This window comes from Sinocyclocheilus rhinocerous, unplaced genomic scaffold, assembly GCF_001515625.1.
Source record: "Sinocyclocheilus rhinocerous isolate Xijiao unplaced genomic scaffold, SAMN03320098_v1.1 scaffold1103, whole genome shotgun sequence".
Classification (NCBI taxonomy): domain Eukaryota; kingdom Metazoa; phylum Chordata; class Actinopteri; order Cypriniformes; family Cyprinidae; genus Sinocyclocheilus; species Sinocyclocheilus rhinocerous.
Window position 1 is genome coordinate 285,711 of NW_015641443.1, and position 17,524 is coordinate 303,234.

Consider the following 17,524-nt stretch of genomic DNA (forward strand, 5'->3'; position numbering starts at 1 on the left):
TGACATTTTTATTAGCTGTTTGGACTCTCATTCTGGCGGCACCCATTCACTGTAGAGGATCCACTGGTGAGCAAGTGATGTAATGCTAAATTTCTCAAAATCTGTTCTGATGAACAAACTCATCTACATCTTGGATGACCTGAGGGTGATTATGTTTTCAGCAAATTTTCATTTTTGAGTGAATTATTTCTTTAAGGTTCTCCTAAAGCTGATGTTTATTGTCTGTGTTTGATTAAAATGACCAACCAGAAGTAAAATAGCATAGCTATTAGCACTAAATTACATAGGAAAAAATTAGAGCATAGTCAAAAAGGTTAACCGTACATGAAGAATGAAAGCATAATGACTGGCCCTTCTGTGAATGAAGCAATGATGAATAAGAGTCCTATACAGATCTCAAATTAAATCACTTGACCACCGAGCTTCATGAAACGGCATTTATGCAAATGGAGTAACAGAGAACAGTTACACAATCTCAATACGACAGCAGTATTGAACACAAAGAGCTGGTCATCTCTTGGGAAGAATCTGACATTAAAATAAGACAACAATCATCATATCTTGAGCTAATACCCAGTAAATCTTAAGTTCAAATTTGTTGATAAATTCTTTTAAAGTTCATTTGTTTGTCATTTTCCACCTCCTTTTTTTAAAATGAGGATTATGGCACCTTCGGTATTAAGAGATTCTAACCCTCGCAAAAATACAATAAAATAAAAACGAACAACAAAACAATTTTCTGCTCTGTATTTTTCCATATACAGTTCTAGTCACTCGGAAAATGTGGTGTGTCTGAACGTGTGTGCGCATTCAGCATGATTAGACATTAATATTTAAGTTTGTCTCACACACATGTCGGGAAGCTAAAGCCTTTTCAGCTCAATTTTCGGAAGCTTTGAAAGGGTTGGAGTTTTCTCAGCCAGAATGAGGCAGCGCTCAAATACTTAGTGTTTTCTGTAAGCACATCCCGTAATGCAGGTACATGCCATTCCTCTTCACCTCAATATCCTGAGAAGCGCTTTGGGGGCCTAAAACGGACTACAGAGGTTCGAATCTAAACAAAGGGTGTCTGTTCTGAACATAAAGTGCCGATGAAGATGACGCTCATGGGAAAATGTCCTCTTGAAGTATCAAATGGTCTAATGCACAGGATACAGGATCTGTCTTTTTGTCTGTCCAGCAGTCTCAGTGAGCGGGAAGACTCCAACTCCCAGAATTCCAAAGGTGCAAATGTGTAACCCTAAAAGAGACGGAACCTGTACAGTTCAGTCATTGTCGGAATGCATGTTCGATGCAAGTCGAAGTAAGAAACCATCTGACTGGCGTTGTCAGTCGGAAAGCCCGGACCCCTCAGTCCATTTTTGAGTTGTCTGGGTCAATTGAGAAGGTACAAGTGCCTTGCATTTATCAGACGTCCTTTTGAGTTTTTCGGCGCATGTTGGCTGCAACTTTTTTTGGGTGGGGGGATTTTAGAGACATGCAAACACAGTCACACGGTCAGTCCAGTGTTTTACAACAGATGGAAAGCAGATGCAGAGTCAATATTGCAGTCACGTCACACGAGCTGTGCTTTCCCAGCTTCTGTTAAGTCATCGCTGGATGCAGTTTTCCTGAATTGGGCTGAGGGACTGATGGGATATGTGTGCTTTGTAGGGCTGAATGACAGTTCAATGAAGGAAGTGGGATATTTAAGTCATATGAAAGATCTACTGGTCACATTTTCCACATCAGGACAGGAAGTCGCTATAGTTATGGAGCCATCGTTCTGGACCGGGCCAGGGAAGTAGGACAAGAGGGGGGAAATAGGTTGACCGGCAACACACGCTCTTGTATATCACACCTTAATTAAAATGTTAATTTGTTAAATCCTTCGCTCTGTTCGGTCAGTGGGGGTGTCGCTCACCCTCCAGGGTGGATTGCTTGGAGAAGATGGGGGTGAAGGGAAGGGTTAAAGTTGGAAACCCTCCATGGGAGCCTCACACTGCTGGAAAAGGAACTGCTGCTGCTGGAGATCAACAGCAGGGGCCAGGGCCGGATCTTCATCTTCTGTGTTGAAGTAGCGCTCGATCAGGTCAAAAGCCTTCTGGTAGATCTCCTGGTTCTCATGACCCTGTAGAAACTCCAGCTTGTCCAACCCTGATGGAAAGGAATAGGAAAAGGTTTGTCTTTTTTTTTGTAGACCCATATATAATATTACACATATTTTATAGAATAATATATATTTTTTTGTCTATATTTTGTGCCAATTCATTAATTTGTTTGTCTGTTTTACTTGATTTTAGTTGTTGAGAGTAACATTTTAGTTCAAACTTAAAATGTAAATAAACTATTTTATATATTAATATGAACATGAACATTTAAAACAAACATGTGAAAATCTGATCTCCGGAATAAAAGACATTGGCAGGATTAACACTGCTTAACATTAACAAAGATTTATTGTAGAAAGGTTGGGATGTAATGAAGGGTCTGAAGACCCCAGAGAAACAATTACAGGCATATGATCAGCTAAGGACGAATAAAGAAAAAAAAACTTACTATATGACATTAAAACAACAGTAAATTGTTATTATTGGAAATATTTTGTATTCATTTTTTGTTATTGTTATTATTATTATTATTAAAATATTACTAAAATCATACAGATAAAGAAATATACTACTAGGATAATAACACTGCAATAACACCAATATTATTATTATTAACTTTTTTGTTTTTATTTTACAGAAAAACAGTAGAATTACAATATTAATATTCATGTCTGTCTTAATTTCTTTGCCTTTAAACATTAAACCACAAAACTTTTTTTGGCGAGAGACTGCAGGAAGACCTTATAGGCAGATTTTTTAACTGCATGTACTCTGTACACTCGAGACTTGATTTCTTTCTTTCTTTATTTTTTTTTGCACTACATAGTTTGTCCACAAGGAGGCATCACTGGCCCAAGTTGCAGTTTCACATTCAAAAACAACATCTATTGTGTTTTATTGTTCCACTATAGTAATGATAATAATTACAATAATATATTGAATTTGATAGGTGTCTCTCACATTGTCCCACAGCAACATTAAAATAGTGTAGATTAGTGTACAATGTTTTATAATAATACTACAATATTAATACAATTATTAATAATAATATTTAGTGTCCATTTCAGACATTTAACATATTTAATATAGGGGGCATCCAAGTTATTTGACATATTTGAAAAAAAAAATGTAAGTAACAGTAGTTACTTTCCCTGGTAATTAGTTACTTTTATAATGATGTAACTCATTTGCTAACTCAGTTACTATTTGTGAGAAGTAACTAGTAACTATAACTAGTAAATTTTTTAAAAAGTGCTTTTGGTGAAATAGTGCAGATACTGGTAAAGAATGAAACCTTCTAGTGCTCATGTTTGTGCACGCTATAAATGTACACTATTAAAAACAAGATTTGTGTCAGAATCTTTCATCAGTTTTCTTTTGATGACAACAGATTTATGATTCTCACTGCATTTTCATTATACATAATTAAGTCACATGAGTATGATGAGTTAATTATGCTTATGAGTGCACATTATAAGCGACCCAAACTCACAGTGCTTGCAGAGATGGTGTTTGTGTGGAGCATTCATTACTGTGAACCAAGCCGCTCAGAGACTATTAGTTTTCAGTGAATTTATACAATTCACGTAGGGGGGGTCATACTTCTCAGGTCCAAAAATATGGAAATCCTTATATATATGGGAAAATCACATGCAAGTGTGATGACAAACATACCATACGCTTCTTCAATGAGGGCGCAGTAGGGGTTGATTCCTCCTTCTCGTTTAGCTTCCAGCTCACCCAGTCTTAGGATGTTCTCCAAGCCATTCAGTGCCACCTGTACGATCTTCGAATCCATCAGAGTCAGGAGGTCACATAAGGGCTTGATGCAACCAAGTTCAACAAGATGCCTGAGGAGAAGATTAAAGCATTAAAATATGAAGCCGTCTTGGTTGCTGATGCAGGAATTGATCTCATCACAAACTGTCACAGGAGACACATGTTAATAGCAGGATAAAGCAGTGATCTGTCTTACCTGATCTGCTCAGCAGAACCGCCAGATGTGGCGTTTGTGATGGCCCACGCTGCCTCCTTTCTTGTACGGAACTCGGCTACTTGCAGAATATTTATCAACGGGGGGAGCAGGTCTGCATCTATCACCATCTGCAAAGATCAAAACAAAGATTGTGAGAGAGAAACAGACACATTTACAGAACAGTAGATTATTCGATTTGTTCCGAAACAAGGACTTAAAATGTTACAATGTTCAGGGCTTAAAGTTCTCCGGCATGCAGCATTTGGCTGTGCAAAAAAATAATCCTACATTTAAAAAAAACTTGTTGATATCACTTTCGAGTCCATGAGTTCGCCTACCAAATTTTTTAAAAAGTGCTTTTGGTGAAATAGTGCAGATACTGGTAAAGAATGAAACCTTCTAGTGCTCATGTTTGTGCACGCTATAAATGTACACTATTAAAAACAAGATTTGTGTCAGAATCTTTCATCAGTTTTCTTTTGATGACAACAGATTTATGATTCTCACTGCATTTTCATTATACATAATTAAGTCACATGAGTATGATGAGTTAATTATGCTTATGAGTGCACATTATAAGCGACCCAAACTCACAGTGCTTGCAGAGATGGTGTTTGTGTGGAGCATTCATTACTGTGAACCAAGCCGCTCAGAGACTATTAGTTTTCAGTGAATTTATACAATTCACGTAGGGGGGGTCATACTTCTCAGGTCCAAAAATATGGAAATCCTTATATATATGGGAAAATCACATGCAAGTGTGATGACAAACATACCATACGCTTCTTCAATGAGGGCGCAGTAGGGGTTGATTCCTCCTTCTCGTTTAGCTTCCAGCTCACCCAGTCTTAGGATGTTCTCCAAGCCATTCAGTGCCACCTGTACGATCTTCGAATCCATCAGAGTCAGGAGGTCACATAAGGGCTTGATGCAACCAAGTTCAACAAGATGCCTGAGGAGAAGATTAAAGCATTAAAATATGAAGCCGTCTTGGTTGCTGATGCAGGAATTGATCTCATCACAAACTGTCACAGGAGACACATGTTAATAGCAGGATAAAGCAGTGATCTGTCTTACCTGATCTGCTCAGCAGAACCGCCAGATGTGGCGTTTGTGATGGCCCACGCTGCCTCCTTTCTTGTACGGAACTCGGCTACTTGCAGAATATTTATCAACGGGGGGAGCAGGTCTGCATCTATCACCATCTGCAAAGATCAAAACAAAGATTGTGAGAGAGAAACAGACACATTTACAGAACAGTAGATTATTCGATTTGTTCCGAAACAAGGACTTAAAATGTTACAATGTTCAGGGCTTAAAGTTCTCCGGCATGCAGCATTTGGCTGTGCAAAAAAATAATCCTACATTTAAAAAAAACCTTTTGATATCACTTTTGAGTCCATGAGTTCGCCTACCAATGGTAAGAGAGGAGCACAGCTTTCACTCTCAACCAAACTAACATTACTAGTAGGGGTGGGAATCACCAGAGGCCCCACGATATGATATTATCACGATACTTGTGTCACGATACAATATTATTGTGATATTCTGCAATATATTGCAATTTATTATCTTTTTCCAACTTCATATTATGTCCCCAAACGAAAACTTTGGCAACATCTGTTTTAACTAAAAAGAAGCATTTCTCAGTTTATCTCACTTCAGTTTTATTGTTGCAGTGCAAAATGGGATTGTCAAGCAGACAAACTGACCAACACTTTCATGAAAACCTGTCATAAATGTTGTATGCACCTGGCAAACTCAACTATTTGTATTACAGTCTAGTCTAGTCCACCTTAATTAAATGTAAACAGGTATGCACTGCTGTGCTACAATACAACTTGAACTTGTACAAAAAAGTTGTGCAGACCCTTCAGCATTTGGGGATTTTTTGAAAGTAAATTACTGTTAAATTTAAAATAAATAAAACAGTCTTACATTAAAATAAAAATGTTACATTTAAATTAAACATAACATGTACTTTTAAAGTAAACAATGTGCTACAACAGGTATACTATGCACTGCTGTGCTCTTAGTATTTTACTTTCATTCATTCCATGTAGTTCCAAGCCAGTTTAATCACCATTCTATATTAATGCGCTGCTTTAATTGATGCACACACACACACACACCACTCGCACATAAGTGAGAGGGAGAGAGGTCGGAGATTGCAAATCGCACAGCGCACACACAGAAACTTATTGATGGTGCTGGCTCGCGACTATTATTAATAAAATAACATAGATACTAGATCGTTTCATTATCTTCCTCAGCAACGAGGTAAATTCTAAGTAACTAAACAGCTTCATAGTTTGTAAAGAGAGGCACAGACGCAGGTAATTCACACACACAACTGTCATCTCTCTCTCGATCGATAATTCATTCAAATAAATGTGGTCTTACCGCACTATTTCATCTCTGTATCTGATTTGAAGCGGGCAGAAAGCTAGAGCTAACGAGCCGTAACTGAGGAAAATAACCGTCATTTTTACCCTTCCGGTTAAATATTGCGCTGCCAACATCATAAACAGCTTTAAGTTGTCAATACTGGCAAATGACCATGGAATAAGCGGGATAATCAATGGCTTGCCATGCATTAAAGGATTTTAGAAAAAAAACTCAACACCACCATCTAGTGGACTGTAAAGATATTGATTTTGTTATTCTACCAAATAGTATAATAAAAGATCCATACTTGGCGTCCCTGTGTAAATATCGCGATACTATGCTGTATCGATTTTTTCCCCCACCCCTAATTACTAGCCAATCAGAATTTTTTGCTCTTATAAACACGAGACGCGCATAATAGTATCAATTGTCGCAGCCTGATGAATGGAGAAGCGCAACACATTAAAAAAGCTGCGAGACGCAATGGTCAAAGATGTCCATCTAGCGCTTATTTAGATAGAAAAACTTTAATTAATTAATTAATTAAACAAATAGACCTTAATTAAAAAGGTCTATTTGCGTTACTAAAAAATATCAGATTACTCAATTGTCAAAATAATCAGTTGATTACTTGATTAATCTACTGATTAATCATTAGTTGCAGCCCTAGATTAGTTAAAATATTTCAAAATACAACTGCATTGTTTTACTTTTTGTAATTAAAAGACAAATATTTTGTCACTGAAAATTTCTTAAAAATAGTATTAAAATATCGTCTCGTTCTAGTGAACCAAGTATCTGTATTTTGTCTCATCTCGTGAGCTAAATGTATTGTCACACCCCTAGTGTCGATAAGCGGTGATATAGCTCATTATTTTCCAAGTGTATGATATAGCTTTCATTCTTCAGGTCAACCATATATTCCTGAAAAAAAAAAGTCAGTTTGAATAAGGAATACAATAACTTTGCCATAGTATCCTTTCAAATGTTGACTAAAAATGCTACAAATGAGCCTGGTGTGAAAACCCCCCAAACTAACATTCATGTGTTAACTGTAAACATGCATATACCTGTATTTGTGCACGGTTTCCGGCTGTGATATTGGAGATGGTCCAACATGCCTCTTTTTTAATGGATTCTTTTGGGCTACTCAGCAGGTGAAGAAGACTTTGCAGGGCAGAGCAGTTAAGAATCACCTGTTCATGAGAAAACAAATAATGTTACACCCTAAGCATGTAATGGCTACAACATTACTGCAGAGGACAAAAAAGTACAGTCGCTTTACCTGAGTCTGTAGGTCATCTCCTGTGACTATGTTCCCCACGGCTCTCAGAGCAGGAGACACCACCTTATATTCTGCATGTCTGGAAAACATAAAAACAACAGCTCAGAAAACTGCTGTCATTCTAAGGATTTGAAGTAGCACCCATAAAAATACAAAGGAGAGAAGCTATCTTAAAAGCCTAAGCCAGTGGTTCTCAACCTGGAGGGGCTTGGGTCCATTAGGGAGCCTCAGCAAAATTCTTAATTTTTAATTCTTAAGATTGTAAAAATCAGCTAAAACAACTAAAAACCAAGATATTTCTTATTTTTACTTAACTACTTGTTTTCTTTAAGGAACAAGGGTTTCCACAGTCTTGGAAACCCTGGATATACGAGATAGACTTGAAAGGTCATATAAATGTATGAAATCTTATAACTCATTGTGCATTTTTATAATGAATATACATTTTTAAAGTTATGCCAAGCTCTAAATTTTTTTTGGTATCAAGCAAATCACAAACGACTGAAAGAGTCATGGGGCGTTCAAATATTGTTGTTGATAATTGGGTCTTGGAGTCACAATGGTTGAGAATCACTGGATTAAAATATTCATTATTCTTTCCATCTGTTTTTCATGTCTTACAGCAGCAGCTCCACTAGTCTGCGGCAGACTCCTGAGTCGATAACAGCCTGGATCTTCTCATTGGGACCATCAGACAGATAGGAAAGAGCCCAGCATGCATCAGCCAGAATGTCGGTATCATTCACAAAGAGCAGCCAGGACAGAACGCTGAGACACGGCGACACCTGCATTAAAAATCAAATACAACTCAGATATCACTTTAAGTTTAAAGGTGTGTATACTCTTGTGACTTAATTAGATTTAATTAAATTACTTAATAATCAAGTTAATGTTGATTTATGTTGGTTTAATAAAAATGTTTATTTTTTGTTTATTATACATTAATCAATGTCATTGTAATGTAAACAAAAATGAATTCACATTATCATTAAACTATCAAATCAACATTAACTTAAGTAATTAAGCATAATTATTCATAACATGTTCTAGCTTGAGCAAACATGACCATGATGACACGTGTGCATGCCACCCACAGCAATAGCACTGATGTTTGTGGCTAGCGAAATGAAGCAAGAACTGACTATGGCTGTTTATGTGCTTGCTAATCATTTATCAGGCACTTTCATCTATCATGCTCTCCTCATTTACATACACTAATTTGGAAGATCCTTTTATTGAAAGCAACGCAAGAGTGTTTTGTACAATAACAGCTAATAGTCAAACAGATTCAGCCGCTCTAACTGTAAAGATAGGCCTCTGGCTGTTAATAATTTATGTGCTTTAGTCAAATGTCTCAAGCTACAATAATGTGACAGTTGCTTGTGGGTTGCCCCTTCCTGCAATATTTAGATTTCTCAACTTGAGCCTCAACCACTGTTACTCCACAAACACACACTAAAAAACGTCTTATGCTTACCATGGCTATGATAAAAAAGTAATGTGATGAAGTATATTTATAATTTACAATTGCTATTTTCTATTTTAATATATTGTTAAATGTAATTTATTCCTGTGACAGCAAAGCTAGATTTTCAGCATAATTACTCCAGCCTTCAGTGTCACATGATCCTTCAGAATTCATTCTAATATGCTGATTTGGTGCTCAAGAAACATTTCTTATTATTAATGTTGAAAACATGTGTTCTTTAATATATTTGCAGAAACCATTAGACATTTTTTAGGATTCTTTGATGAATTTAAATGTCAAAAGAACAGCATTTTTAGCAACAGAAATCTACTGTAACACTACACAAGTTTGTTTATATTTAACACGTCCTTGCTGAATAAAAGTTTGTTTAAAATTGTTTTAAAAAAAATCATAATGACTTTAAACTTTTGAATGGTAGGTTGTAAGGCATTGTTATTATAATTATCTTGCATTTTTCAGTAATGTTACAAGTCCGATAACAACACACCAACAATTTTTTTTTATGTAATCACATAAAAAAATGGCACATTAAATTTTTTTTCTTCTAAATTCTCAACTACTTTGTATAAATAAATTCAAAACTAAGGTCAATCTGTTTAAATCGCTACAAGTGAATCTGAGCATCACAACATTATAATGTACAATATGAAAAATGGATATTCATTAAAGATTATATTCAACAGCGTAAATTATTAGTCTTTAAAATTAGCGGTAGATGATGGTAAAGGTAACCTAAATGTAAAAAAGGGGAAATGAGCTTGGCACAATTAAATATCCAATCCTGATCCTAATAAATAAATAAATAAATAAATAAATATATGTATATATCAAACGATTAATCGTGATTAATCGCATCCAAAATAAAAGTTTTGTTTACATAATATATGTATGTGCGCTGTGTATATTTATTATGTATATATAAACACACACATGCATATATACATTTCAGAAAAATGTTTTACAATTTTTTTTATTTATAATATAAATTGTATGAATATAAATATAGACATGTAAATACATGTAAATATTTTCAAAATACGTACTGTATGTTTGTATATTTATATATACATAATTAATATACACAGAACACACACACATATATTATGCAAACAAAAACATTTATTTTGTAACAGTCTTTTAACAGATATATTAGAGATATATTGTTCATCCCTACTCTTCCATTTCTAGAAATCTACTTTGGAACAATGTATATTGTAAAAATCACTCTACAAATAAATTGTACTGAACTGCATGGAAACTGGATGGATGGTGACTTTTACCTTGGCAAAATCTGGGGGTGGGTTTTTCCCCCTGCACAGGTTAGACAGAGCCCAAACTGCATTCCTCATCATAGTCAGACGGTTTTGTTTAGCCAACAACCTGAGAATGAGAATTTGCATCATTAGAATAACTACTCAACAGTACAGTTGTTCTAAAACAAATGGTTGCATGACTTACTGTACTAAAGAGGGTAGAATATTGCAGTCCAGAACATAGTCCCTGCACTCAGTGCTGTCACCTGCAATATTGCCTAAAGCCCACACTGCCTGCAGTGCAAAAAGACCGTTTCAATCACAAAGTTAGTCCTATTTTTTTTATACCTATCTGGGTCCATTTGTGCCCCTTCAGCAAGCTGCTCACCTGTTCCTGTACATCCTCGAAATCCGAGCCGAGCATCTCAATGAAAATGGGCACCGCCCCAGCCTGGATGACCACGCGTGTCTGGTGGGATGTTCCTGAGGCGATGTTAGTCAGAACCCACGCTGCTTCAAACTGCACAGAGACAGGACGGCTGTCACCATACTGCAGAAAAGCATTCACTAATGCACCATTCAAGAGCCAAGAGGATTAAATAAAGATAGCGAGGAGACTTGCAGAATATACACATTCCAATAGTGTGAGCATGTGCTGGGAGAGATCCATGCCGGATGACTCACTGTCTCACTGCTCTGACTTACGGGATATGTCTGCAGGCTGTTCTTCTGCTTCTAGGCTGTATGGTTCATTTTAATATCACTTAGATACAGCATGCTCGGCTCACCTGTAGCGTGCAGTTCTCTCTTCTTTTCAGGAACTCAACAAATCGCTCCACGACACCAGGGGTGGCAATAACCTCATCAATAGGGGGATTAGGCTCTAATGGAGAGTTAAAGATGGAATTAGCATCATTTTATCATAAATATGATTATGCAAATGCACGAATTTCAGTCTTCAGGGTCTTTCACCTTTAGATAAGAGCTTTCTGAAGCGCTGTGTTCCTATGAGCTGTTGTTCTGGGGAACTGGAGAAGATCATCTGTATCATGTCCTCAGAAATAGCACTTCCCTTTGATGTTGGAAAGACAGAAATGGTAATAATCTATTATAGATTTTTTCATTGATAAGTAAAACACTGTGATTAACTATTATCTTTCTCACCGTGATTTGGTCCATATTGTTGGCCTGTGATTCCAGGTATCCACTGTCCAACATCCCATCATCCTCCAGTGTTCCATCCTCCTCCACTGTGGCCACATTTCTGCGCTTGAACAGCTGTAAGAACACAAACTCTCAGCTCACTGTGCTCAATAAAAATACCAACACATGCCAAATATCAGTACTAATGTTGCATTTCTTTCCTTTGAAGGAGCAAGCGAGCTACGGTTTTATTATTGTTAAAATATTTTCTCCTGTAGAATAAACTAAAAGTAAGGTATTTGTAGGCTGATTCTCTCAAACACTGTAAATACTGTGATTTTAATAAGACGTTATTGTTTGTTTGAGTATTTGAGTGTATATATTATATATATATATGTAGTAGTAGTAGTAGCCCTTTATTGTCACTGGTCAGTACCAGCGAAATTGCGAAATGTGTGTGTGTGTGTGTGTATGTGTATGTATACTATATATATATATATATATATATACGTGTACATAAACAAAAAAACAACAACATCAGAGTACAATAACAAGATACAAAGCAAAGATCCACAAAGCCACTCTTATATCTCCAATTCTCCTACTTGTTCATCTTTCTTTTGTTTGCGAAGTTGGAGGCCCTCTTCCTCCCTCCTCCTCCTCATCTCATCTGTGTTGAGCGATTTGTTTTTATAGCTTTTGAGACGTGCATTGTCCTTCCCCTGACTCATGATGTTGCCTGCTGGAAAGACATGATCAAAGCAAGATGAGCACAAGAGAAATCACCAAGACTCATTAAAATAGTTGCGTGATCTCAGCTAGATGACAGGCTTTGAGAGATCATTTAATGTCACTTGTTTCTATCGGCAGTGGACACATACACCAATCAATCATAATGCCAGATATACATGCACATCCATCGTTTGTGACATAACTAATCTGACAGCAGCAAAAATACACAATACTAATGCAGTCAGAGCTGTAACCTACTCAAATGACCTTGTCAGTCACTTAAATGCTGAGTTAAACTAGAAAACAGAATTATATGTTGAGGTTTTGTGTCAATATTTTTTAGCCAGAGCTTGGATACTTTCAATCACTTGCAAATAAAATCAGTCGAGATCAAGAAGATAAAGACCCCATTATGAAACGGAAGTAGCAATAGGTTTTTTCTTCTATATTGTGACATGTATCAGACTGTAACAGATTCAGAAATCAGAAAATAAAAAAAAGAGTAGGCTGGTGACTGGATGGTTCTATCCATCGGTTGTTGATTTGATTTTGAGATGTGGGCATTGCACTAAAACGTGGAGGCAGATGAACATTGCAGAGGTGGTGTACATCACCAGAGAGAAGTCTGTAGTTTTCACCCAAATGTCTGTCTGTAATATGCTTTTAAAAATCAGATAAGGTTAATATTCATTTCATGCCACGTTTAGGGATTTTGGCCTATTTTGCTTCCATAACACTTTTTCATACTAGTGGAAAGAAAACAGGCAAAATAAATAGTGTTTCTTTTTAATAACACTTTATCTATTTGCATTTGTAGATTTCAATTTCTTTATAAGGCTGTTTTCTCAAAATGAGTTTTTTTTTCTCATGCATCTCCACTTCAGTAGAACTTAAACCAAACTTTCCAATTTTATTCCTTTCTATATTATGATGGTTTTTACAGAGGGGTTTGTCCATATATCATTCACTTGATTTATATCAAATTTAATTCCTAAAAAACAAAATCAAATTGTATTCATTTTTGTCCACCGGGTGCATTATTTTTCTATTTATTGAGTGATAAAATAATTCAAAATTGTAAAAACCTTTATTTGTCAATTTGTTTGACCAAATATGTCGTCAAAATGAAACAAAAAAAATCTGGTTTTATCTAATGTTCAGATTGCTGTTCTGGAAACGTATTCAAATTAGTGTATATTTAATTAGCCATGGCCACATATGCATATTTAAGCATAATATTTCAGAAATGCAAAGTCGTTGTTTTAATGTACTGTGATTAACCAACTGGGAAGGTACAGTGACATCTATTAGTTACAATTGTACTCTATTCACCTGTGGTGTTTTGCCTTAAATGACTAAAAAGAAAATTAAGATATTAGCAAGAAACGGAGCCAGACTGGATCTGTCTTTAACCCGCTTCTCATGGGCAGTGGCGCTTGAGCCCGCAGTGAAGGGGAGCGACCCATCCAACCATCTCCACCTAAAAACACCCCGCCAAACACACCAATCCAACCGTACATAGCGCCTGTGAAGCGGAGACGATCGATTCAAGTCAATAAAATGTAATTTTAGCTCCTCACATGGTCGTGATCATCGACTGAAGCGCAGGTTTGTTGGTAATATCGTCTTAACGCCAGACTAGCCTCCCCCTCCCAGATCTGCGCAGAAGCCTCTGTTAGCTCCCCTGCTAACCCACACGACAAGGTTGTCCGACTGCTGGCTTGAATTTATGTTTTAACATTTTTATCTTTTGAATTTAACATCATATTGATGGAATAAAACCACTCAAACACAAATAATCCACAGTGGCGCACTGACCTGTCAAAACTGTCTCGTTTATCCCTGCGTCGTTTAAGCTGCTACCGTTTTGCCTCCGCCGGTATAGTGAAACTGCGCATGCGCACTGGGAGAGGACATCGTGTGCGAAGCGCATGTCTGGTTCTCGGTGTTGCCAATTTTGTGTAACGAACCGTGTTGCCATGTCCACTTCTTATAATAAACCCAGTCGTTTTTTTGTTTGTTTGTTTTTATAAAGGAGCTTATAAATATGGATTATAATCGCGGGGTGGAGAGATGTTTTGAGTTTATGTAGGTCAACGAAACGTATTTCGGCTTGCTAGTGCTTTATGACCTCTGTATCAAATAAATAAAGTTTAACTGAATAGCCTACTGATCGCAATTGTCACATATGCTCAGTGTATAGCCTAAGTTATGCACTATACATTATACAATTATTATTATTCGATTCGATTCGATTATTCGGTTTCTTTTTCTTTAGTCCCCTGCTCAAATTATGCATACATGCACGAATGAAAGAGAGATTATTTACAGAGAGAGAGACGTGTGCGTGTACACATACACACACACATTACTATGGTTGACTATGGTCTTATTTATTTATTTATTTTCCGAGCAGGTGTTTTGCCAGCAAGATCTGGCAACACTTAGTAACGAGGTTTATAGTCTTCTTCGCTGCACTGTATCATATGTTGAATGTTTCTCTTTTTACACTACAAAGATTTTATATAAATCTAATAGTTTAAACAAAACTATATTTAAAGGAAGTATTCTTTAACATATATTAAATATTTAGTATAATACAGACCATGTATATAACCATGTAAAATTGTTTTTTTTATATATCACACATTTTTGGAAAACTAACAGTCATCAATAATAGGGATCTGGCAACCTGAATAAGATAACGCGATGCGCAACACTGCTATTGTTGTTTTATCTCATGAATCCCTTAACGCTGTACATCGTAGACATCACATCAGATATAGGCCTATTTAATTACAAGGCAAAACGTACCCTCATATCGTCTCATCCTTCCTGAAAATATCCTCCAGGTGTCCTTTACATGTCGCTAGAGGGCAGCAGATAATCTGTTCTTGTCTTCACCCGTCAAAGCAGGTAACAGACAGACCGACTTTTCATTTGCACTGTCATTGTGGCTGCACCAGTGATGGTATCTCTTCAGGTTTTACGTCGTTTGTGCGTGTTTGCTCTCAATAAACCGGTTATCTGAGCATGTGGACTGAAGACTTCAACCGTCAATCACAGTGACGGACAACCTGATCCAGGTAGAGCTGCTGGTGGAAGAGGCACTTACATCCTCTCAAAATAAGTGGATTTAATTGATCATCTTTTGCAAGACATTATAACTTTTAGAGGCCGTATTTCAGTGAAGTCTGCAATGTCAGGTAAAGGGTGATTTATTACAGGAACTTTAGATTTTGTGTTCCAATTCCCAGTTAGCTCTACTTAATTAACCACCATATTCACGAAAAACACACATCTCAGGTATAAAGGGCCATTTATTAGGCTATATAGGAACTCTGGACTTTGGTCCAGTTGCCAATTATCTCTACTTGATAATTAACCATGATATTCATGAATAACACGTGTCAAATTATGCACTCTTTTAAGTGAATGAATGTATTTATGTATTTATTATGTTTTTAAAGCAGTCAATAATTATTTATTGACTGCTTTGTGCTTTAAAGTGTGGTCAGTTGTACTGACTAAACCACTTAGCAATAGTTTTGTTCTGTTTTTGTTTCTGCTTATTATAGCAAAACAATTGTTTGACTTGTCTTTTGTATCCCACTAACCAAACCCACAGCCTTTATGTGCCTACTAACCATGAATAGCAGGATTTTTTAGCAAAATGCTGTTTTTATGTTGCATGATTTTTACTGGCATTAATTAATGAACATTAATTGCCAATAATAGAATCTCAACTCTATATGAACTCATTTTGATTGATTTTCACATTTTCAGTGTCAGTTGTGACATACGAACAGCTCAAAGCTATGCTGGCCAATCACAGCGTGCAGCTTTTTGATGTCAGGAATCCAGATGAATTCCAGGCTGGCCGGATTCCTGATTCTGTCAACATTCCTTGTAAGTCACTACTGAAGTGAAGAATCAGTGGGTCTTGTTTCAGTATGCACATTCACTCTCAGTTTTTTATGTATCTCTCAGTGGGACAGCTTGAGGAGTCACTGAAACTCCCACCACTCCAGTTTCAACAGCAATTTGGGGTGAAAGCCCCTAAAAAGGAAGACGATGACATAGTTTTCCATTGCCGAAGCGGGAAAAGGAGTTTGACTGCTCTTGAAATCGCTCATCGTCTGGGATTCTCTAAGTAGGCTATTGAAAACATACACACTGATCTCATTATAAGCCCAGAACTCATAACATGTGGATGATCCAATTAATTAAATATTCCTTGTTGTTAGAGGACCTACTTGTTTTCTTTGTCTTTTCAGGGCACGGCATTATGCAGGCGGATACATTGATTGGGAAGAGCGTGAGAAGAAGTAACAGGACTAATTGAGCCACATTTTCAATCACTTTAACTGGACCTTTAATCTGGAAATAGAAGATAAAATTAAATATTGACAGGTGAAATTGCTCATTTTGCTGTTTACAAAGATCTGAGTCATTATTAATATAGTTTAATGACTCATCAATTATTATATGATATGAATCATATTTCATTAAGATGTGATTGTTAATTAATTAGTGTATTAGAATCATTATTGATGTAGTTTGATGACTCATCAATTATTGTTATATGATATATTTTAATAAGGCGATTATCAGAAAATACATGAAGCAGCTATTTCAGATAAATACTTGAAAAAATTGCTCCTTCACAGTGAACCAGACGGATCAAACTATTTCTGGACTGTAAAAACAAATGTGAATATATATATTTACAAATCTGCTTTATTAAAATATTTTTAAAAGGCTTTCGACATTGCTTGATTCGTCACTGGACCATTTTGTTTGGAATTTGGAAATTTTGACAGATGAAACTGACTATTGTTTTTATATTTTGCTATTTACAACTATGTAAATCTGAATGACTTAGTGTATTAGAGTTGCTTAAAATAGAATAATAACACATCAATTATTATTATTATATTAATTATATTTAATTGATCAGAAAACGGATGGAGCAAACCTATTTCAGATAAAGACGTGAAAAATTGCTCCTTCAGATTGAATCAAACGACTCAAACTATTGGACTGCAAAAATGTGATTATATATGCATATTTACAAATGTGCTTGATTAAAATAATTTAAAAATAATCAGTGCAAATTGATTTGGACCACCTGGAAATAGGTAAATAAAATTAAATGTTGACAGTTAA

At 36.2% G+C, this 17,524-nt stretch overlaps 2 protein-coding genes across 4 annotated transcripts; one reads left to right on the top strand and one right to left on the bottom strand.

Moving 5' to 3' along the window:
• Positions 1 to 423: 423 nt before the first annotated feature.
• Positions 424 to 14,295, bottom strand: LOC107754951 (importin subunit alpha-5-like). 3 transcript variants are annotated; one of them, XM_016571602.1, is made up of 15 exons: positions 14,174 to 14,221; positions 13,936 to 14,075; positions 12,229 to 12,365; positions 11,645 to 11,758; positions 11,453 to 11,552; positions 11,269 to 11,363; positions 10,869 to 11,000; positions 10,686 to 10,774; positions 10,508 to 10,607; positions 8,360 to 8,523; positions 7,739 to 7,817; positions 7,524 to 7,649; positions 5,143 to 5,270; positions 4,842 to 5,017; positions 424 to 2,136 (listed from the first exon to the last, which is right to left on the bottom strand). In XM_016571602.1, exons 3-15 carry the CDS (start codon positions 12,352 to 12,354, stop codon positions 1,949 to 1,951), a joined length of 1,617 nt encoding a protein of 538 aa, XP_016427088.1. In that variant the 5' UTR covers positions 12,355 to 12,365; positions 13,936 to 14,075; positions 14,174 to 14,221; the 3' UTR covers positions 424 to 1,948. The 3 variants fall into 3 exon arrangements, with proteins under 3 accessions (XP_016427088.1, XP_016427087.1, XP_016427084.1); XM_016571601.1 differs by lacking the exon at positions 13,936 to 14,075 and having other exon boundaries at positions 12,229 to 12,362; positions 14,174 to 14,295; XM_016571598.1 differs by lacking the exon at positions 13,936 to 14,075 and having other exon boundaries at positions 14,174 to 14,295.
• A 1,142-nt stretch (positions 14,296 to 15,437) lies between these two features.
• Positions 15,438 to 16,722, top strand: LOC107754941 (thiosulfate sulfurtransferase/rhodanese-like domain-containing protein 1). Its single transcript, XM_016571586.1, has 4 exons — positions 15,438 to 15,561; positions 16,142 to 16,264; positions 16,346 to 16,508; positions 16,633 to 16,722. Exons 1-4 carry the CDS (start codon positions 15,555 to 15,557, stop codon positions 16,685 to 16,687), a joined length of 348 nt encoding a protein of 115 aa, XP_016427072.1. The 5' UTR covers positions 15,438 to 15,554; the 3' UTR covers positions 16,688 to 16,722.
• The last annotated feature ends 802 nt before the right edge of the window (positions 16,723 to 17,524 follow it).

Excerpts from the sequence above, each read along its gene's own strand:
- LOC107754951 (XM_016571598.1), bottom strand. The coding sequence starts at position 14,288 with ATGCGCTTCGCACACGATGTCCTCTCCCAGTGCGCATGCGCAGTTTCA. Across the intron at positions 8,524-10,507 it reads CACCCCCAGATTTTGCCAAG|GTGTCGCCGTGTCTCAGCGT; the intron begins GTAAAAGTCACC and ends TTTTTAATGCAG. Across the intron at positions 5,018-5,142 it reads GGTTCTGCTGAGCAGATCAG|GCATCTTGTTGAACTTGGTT; the intron begins GTAAGACAGATC and ends TCTTCTCCTCAG.
- LOC107754941 (XM_016571586.1), top strand. Across the intron at positions 16,265-16,345 it reads TGATTCTGTCAACATTCCTT|TGGGACAGCTTGAGGAGTCA; the intron begins GTAAGTCACTAC and ends TGTATCTCTCAG. Across the intron at positions 16,509-16,632 it reads CATCGTCTGGGATTCTCTAA|GGCACGGCATTATGCAGGCG; the intron begins GTAGGCTATTGA and ends TTGTCTTTTCAG.